This window comes from Arachis hypogaea, chromosome 3, assembly GCF_003086295.3.
Source record: "Arachis hypogaea cultivar Tifrunner chromosome 3, arahy.Tifrunner.gnm2.J5K5, whole genome shotgun sequence".
Classification (NCBI taxonomy): Eukaryota; Viridiplantae; Streptophyta; class Magnoliopsida; order Fabales; family Fabaceae; genus Arachis; species Arachis hypogaea.
This window is the reverse complement of record NC_092038.1, coordinates 12,074,993-12,080,840: the sequence shown is the minus strand read 5'-3', so window position 1 is coordinate 12,080,840 and position 5,848 is coordinate 12,074,993. Positions and strand designations below refer to the sequence as shown.

Sequence of the window (5,848 nt, the reverse complement as noted above, 5' to 3'; positions counted from 1 at the left end):
GCGTTGCATATGCAGCCGTTGCCTTAGATCAAGGCAACACTTTTTTATTTCAAAAGCAACGCTTTTGAGAGCAACACTTGGTAAGTGTTGCCTTTAGTTGAAAAACAACAACACTTCAAAGGTGTGTTTGAGACAACACTTTTGCAGTGTTGTCTCTTCTCTCGTATTTTGGTCACTACTAAAAAGTGTTGCCTATTTGCAATAAAATGCAACTCTTTTACGTGTTACTTATAAGTTGGAATTTGCAATCCTTTGAAGGGTTGCCTATTAGTTTTGAATATGCAACCCTTTAAAGTATTGCCTTTTCTTTTGGATATACAACCTATACAAGTGTTGCCTTTCTTTTTGGATAAGCAACCTATATAAGTGTTGCTTTTTTTTTTGATATGGAACCATACAAGTGTTGTCTAATATTCAAAATATGCAACTAATAAAAGAGTTGCCTTTTTGATAAAAGTACAAAAATAAAATTTACAATAAACTTTTTTGTTCATACATGTGTAATTATTTTAATTAATAAATAAATTTGCGCACAATAAAAAAATTATAAAAGACAAAATAACTAATAATAAAATTATAATTAAAATAGATATTAAAAAGTTCAATTAGTATTTCAAATACATGTTCATCAATAATTCTCAATAAAATAATAAAATTTTTGTCTAACAATAATTGTCATAGCAAAATAGTAATTAATATTTATCAAAAAGATGTTAATCTACTTGCATATTTTATATCCATGCTTGACTTGTCCCATATGCTAAATCTGTAAATACACAACAAAAAATAAACAACTTATCATTAAAACTGAAAAATTATAATAATAGAATTTTTTTATGATATTAAATACATAAATATAAAAGCAATAAATAGGTCTAAAAAACTTCTTCTAATGTTCCTGACAACATATAAATATCATGAGAGTGAATGAATGAATAGATTGAATGGGTCTGGGTCTTCTCATGAAAGCAAATTTAATCCCATGTATATAACTGCATTTCCGTTGGATGAACTTTTAATATGTTCAAATATTCTCGTTAGTAACTTTTTATGAGGAAACTAGTCAAGGCATCAACCAATTTATGATTAAAACCATGACATAACTAACAAATAACAGTCAGCATTAGGCACTAAATTCAATCTAAATGGGAATAAGAAAACAGTTTGAAATTTCCTTAAAAGATAACAGTCCAACAGCAATGCCAATAATTCATAAAATTAAAATTGAAAGTCAGCCAAGAACATGGCCAGTCCTAACCTCTGGAAAATTACAACTGTGATGTGTTATTAACTATGATGGCAGGCCCAGTGTCACATTATTATCACAAAAAAAACTTAATTAGAAGCATCAAGTCATGGCAAAATTTGTCACATAAAAACTTTCGCTTTTATGTTCATGTCTAGGAATTAAAACAAAAACAGAACAGAAACCAGTGATGGACACCAAAATGAAAGTTAAAACAAACAGAAAATAATAGTTCAACAGGAAGTGTACACTAATTAAAATTAAATAAAATGCAGTAAATGCTTACATTACCTGTATCCTTGCAAGTGCTGTAGATGACTCAATGGCTCGTTGCTCCAAGTCTACTTCTCTTTCCATAGCAGCCTGTTACACCAATCACACAATCACTTGAATGTAAGGTAAATACACAAGAATAAAAGAAATAAACAATTTAAGATACATATCATTTTGGTAGCATTATGCGCTGCACGTTCCTCTTCTGCTCTTTGTTCTGCAGATGCTAGCTCCTCTCCTAGAGCCTACAAAGATAACAGATTTTTTACACAAAAAGCTTTATCATATTAATGGAAAATATCATACAAGTATAGGAAGCATGCAACGGAGAACCAACTTACCTGCATCATCCTTGTTTCTGTTAACTCTCTGATTTCTCATCATAGACTCCATGTTTACCTAATAAGATATAAACAGTGTTATCCAAGCATTGCGATGAACGTACAAGCCATAGTGAAACGAGAAGTACTAAATATATAGAAGGAAACTAATGAAGAAAACAACAGAATCAAGAAGATTGTCATGTTACTCAATCCAAAATAGCCAAAAGTTTTCCTAATTTATTGAGAAAAAGACTCCGGGTATCGTCTAATTCAGTAAAATTTAAGACAGGGCAGAAAGACACGCTTCGGATTTCGGAATGGATAAATGCAGCTTATAGCTATATTGTGGTCAGTGGGATAATATATTTCAATTAATTGCAGTTTTCTTTTGAATTGGATAGATAAACATGCATTTTCAGCAACCAACATCATTCATAAACAATAAATTCTTGGTAGGCCAAGGAAACGGTGCAAGCCAGATATTAACGTTAATAAACCAACATGGAGAAAAGTATTATTCAAACTACAAGACCATTAAGGCAATATGTAGAAGGTAGCTGCATTCAAGCAATCCAATGAGTTAATCAGAGAAGGATAAAGCTTCCACAAGGCCAAAGCAAATATTAGAGAAGAAAGTTCTAAAAAAAACAAAAAAGTAAGTTGCAAGGCTGACACCAGGTTTTCTATGAGGGAGGCTTTGGCATCTCTTGATTCCTATTGAACTCCAAAGTAGTAGCATGTATGGACATAAAATACTGCATGAAAGCTTACTCAAATAAATTAACAAAGAAGAACCTGAATGGAAGCTAGATTTCCTTCAGATTGTGCAGCCTGCCTCTTAAGTGCATCCGTGGAACTTAGAAGTGCCTCAATTTCAGCATTTTTGGCTGCCAAGGCCTCAACCATATTTGATTCAACTCGTTACTTCCCTTTTACTTTCAGACAAATCCTTCTGTAGCTGTTTTATGTTAGCTTCATATGATTTACTCAGCTCTCTCTGTATATATGGAATTATTTTAGTAATGCAACAACTCAAGTGTTTCATTGCCAGCATATAATGATATATTCCAGTCTCTGAAACCAGGACATAGTAATTGTATTTCACCTCTGCAGTGAGAAGTTTCTCTAGTTGTGCATTTTTAGATTTGTATTCTTGAAGGTGAGTTGATAATCCAGCACAGACCTAAGCATCGTGAAAAAGTATAAATCAGGCATCTATAATAACAATTACAAAGAAACATAATTCAACATTCCACAAATATAATTTTTTACTCATTTATTCTAGTTTAAAATTAAACTAGATAATGACAAGACTATAAAATCAAACCGTTTTCTCTTGACCTAGCAAAAGTTTACACCAAACTTTTAAGTCAATATATTACTCAATATAAAAGATCACAAAATGGAACTCATATTTAAGAACCATCAATAGTCAAACTAAAATATATAACACAAGAAACCTTCTAATCATCAAGGTTTTAGAAGTCTATCTTTTGAATAAACTGTCAGCATAACTTCACAAAAATATACCCAGGATCGATTCTAATCATCAAGGTTTTAGAAATCTATCTTTTGTGATAGAGGCATTTCCCTCAAGCTGGTCATATAGAAACATTCCCAAAGTCTTTGTAGAATAAAATAACACCTGCAGTAACACAACAAACCAAAAAGTTAGATGAATATTTTTTTAAAAAAGAAAAAAAAGGGAAAACCTAAGCAAACAAACAATGGAAGCCATACCTGGGTTCCCAGGCACAAGGAGAACATGCATAACTGGAGCAACAGCGTGAATCTCCAACATTTCAGATTTGTAACTAAACAAAATATATATATTATAACATATCACCACATGAATTATAAAATAACTCAATTAATTAAAATATTATTATCTAACAGGTAAAAAATTCGCATACCCTTGTAGCAAATTATTGTCTCTTGAAAGGAAAAAAAATTACCTGCCTATACATATAACAAATTATTGTCTCTTGAAAACTTTACAATGACGAGACAGAAAAAAGAAAGTAAAAACACAATAAAATTTAGTTTCATCTATTGGTTTTTGCCAAGACTAAAGATCTAAGGTGAACAGATTGATAATTAAAATATAGGAAACAAAAAGACAATTAGTAGAAAGAGAAAAAATCTTAGTGAAAGAAAATTTATTTTTTAAAATTTATTTACTTGTGATTTCGTGTATGTATCTTTAGTGATGTTGTAGAATTCCTGCACATTCGAGGGTTGATTTTCTCATAATTCCTGAGCATTGAGAAGTGAAAAAGCAATAATTAATTAATTAATCAATTAATTAGAATTATGAAGTTTGATAAGATATATCATAAAGAAAGGCGTTGAATGAATGCCTACGATGCAATGAGCATGGAGAAAACACCGATAAACTGAAACACTTAGTATGGAGAGGTAGAGTTTATAGATAGGAATTTATCAATGTTAAAAATGGAGAGAAAAAGAATTTCTAGTGCACACAACACATCACTAATTGCTTTATTTTCATGAAAGTTCTAAGTATAACAGTTTTGACCACTAACATGAATTCAAGTATACTGAGAGTTGAAGAACTAGTCAAGAAACTCTCTTGAACTTTGCTGAATCTATCAACCTCTTCCTCCTTCCTGAAGAAGTAAGTTCAGTTAAGCAGAGAAAAAGAATAAGTGAAGATAATTGGAAGCATTGTGAAAAACCTGACCGCAAATTGATTGAACCGGAAGCATTCACAGCCAACTCCAACACCTACAACAACTATGAATCTAATGTTAAGTTCCCTAAATTGAGATTCCACCAACAATCATTAAATTCCAAGCCCTAAAATTGACATCATTTAGTGATTAAAGCACAAGCCGGCAAATACACAATAACAATAAAACATTGCAGTGATTTAATAGGATCATAATTAATTAAACAGTAATTTCTCATCAATGAAGAAAAATTATCATTACCAGAATTTTTCATCAACTTCAGCTATAACAAAGCTGAGTAAAGCAAGGAGCCTATCTGTGATGGAAAGAGTACGAGCACCACCGGGGAGCAGAGCATATCAGCACCAGCCAGGGGCCAAGAAAAACGTCGCAAGTAGAAGAAAGCGAGCAAAGCAAAATTCAGAAGCTCAAAATGCAGAGTGACGAGCACGTAGGTGCACGAGCAGCAACAAGCACGACGGCGCGCGAGCAGAGACGAGCACGACGGCAACGCGAGCAGCGAGTAACACAACTTCAGAAGCAACGATGAGGAAATGCAGAGCAGCGACGAACACGACGACGATGCGAGCAGCGAACGAGCACGACGGCGCGCGAACAGCGACACGAGCAGAGAGGAACACAACTTCACAAGCAACGATGAGGAAATCGAACAAACAAGGGTAAATCGCGCATCAATAAAATTTTGAAAAGGTTGGGGTTAGGGTTTCTAATTGAAAATAGAGCTTGGAATTTTGTTTTGACTTTTGAACTCTAAGGATTTGAATCAGTAAATAATATATAAACTATAAAGATGTATTTTGTGTTAAGTTAAAAGAAGAAAAAAATTATTTTTTTGTTAAAATATTTGGATCGAAGGTGAAAATTTTAGAAAAAAAAAATTTAATTTAGTTTTAGCAACATTTATAAAGAGAAGTTTATTAAAAATTTAAGAACAACACTTATAAAGTGTAATATATAAATATCATAAATGTTGCTTGTTTAATTTATAAAAGCAACACTTTTTACTTGTTCTTTAATTGATCAAAAAGAGACATTTATGGTGTGTTGTTAAAAAAGAGTTGCAACAACTTTATTTTTATGTAGCAAATATTAAGTGTTGTCTTTAGTTAGTTTAGATAACACTTTTTGAGTGTTATTTGCAGTATATGTTGCAATAGCTAAAAAATGTTGTAGTGACACCTATATATGTGCTATGAATAATAAATAAATGAATAAATGAATAAAAGAGGATTGAGTAGTTGCTAGTTTGATTAAATAAAAGAATAAATATTCAATTCGATTCCTGATAATTT

The 5,848-nt window shown here is 31.8% G+C and overlaps 1 protein-coding gene across 6 annotated transcripts; it reads right to left on the bottom strand.

The window, feature by feature from the left end:
- Positions 1–566: 566 nt before the first annotated feature.
- On the bottom strand, positions 567–5,330 carry LOC112789524 (golgin candidate 1-like). Of its 6 annotated transcripts, none has more exons than XM_072232387.1 (11): positions 4,797–5,308; positions 4,547–4,599; positions 4,389–4,472; positions 4,024–4,098; positions 3,583–3,656; positions 3,373–3,487; positions 2,948–3,025; positions 2,638–2,839; positions 1,861–1,918; positions 1,533–1,764; positions 567–766 (listed from the first exon to the last, which is right to left on the bottom strand). In XM_072232387.1, the coding sequence occupies exons 8-10, from the start codon at positions 2,746–2,748 to the stop codon at positions 1,703–1,705; spliced, it is 231 nt and encodes a 76-aa protein (XP_072088488.1). In that variant the 5' UTR covers positions 2,749–2,839; positions 2,948–3,025; positions 3,373–3,487; positions 3,583–3,656; positions 4,024–4,098; positions 4,389–4,472; positions 4,547–4,599; positions 4,797–5,308; the 3' UTR covers positions 567–766; positions 1,533–1,702. The 6 variants fall into 6 exon arrangements, with proteins under 6 accessions (XP_072088488.1, XP_072088486.1, XP_072088487.1 ...); XM_072232385.1 differs by having other exon boundaries at positions 1,538–1,764; XM_072232386.1 differs by having other exon boundaries at positions 4,547–4,590.
- Positions 5,331–5,848: the final 518 nt, after the last annotated feature.

What these genes read in the sequence shown, in the direction of transcription:
- LOC112789524 (XM_072232388.1), bottom strand. Translation starts at nt 2,748, where the DNA reads ATGGTTGAGGCCTTGGCAGCCAAAAATGCTGAAATTGAGGCACTTCTA. An exon ending in GAAATCTAGCTTCCATTCAG is followed by an intron (nt 1,919 to 2,637) that starts GTTCTTCTTTGT and finishes ATATCTTATTAG; the next exon opens with GTAAACATGGAGTCTATGAT. An exon ending in CAGAAACAAGGATGATGCAG is followed by an intron (nt 1,765 to 1,860) that starts GTAAGTTGGTTC and finishes TTATCTTTGTAG; the next exon opens with GCTCTAGGAGAGGAGCTAGC.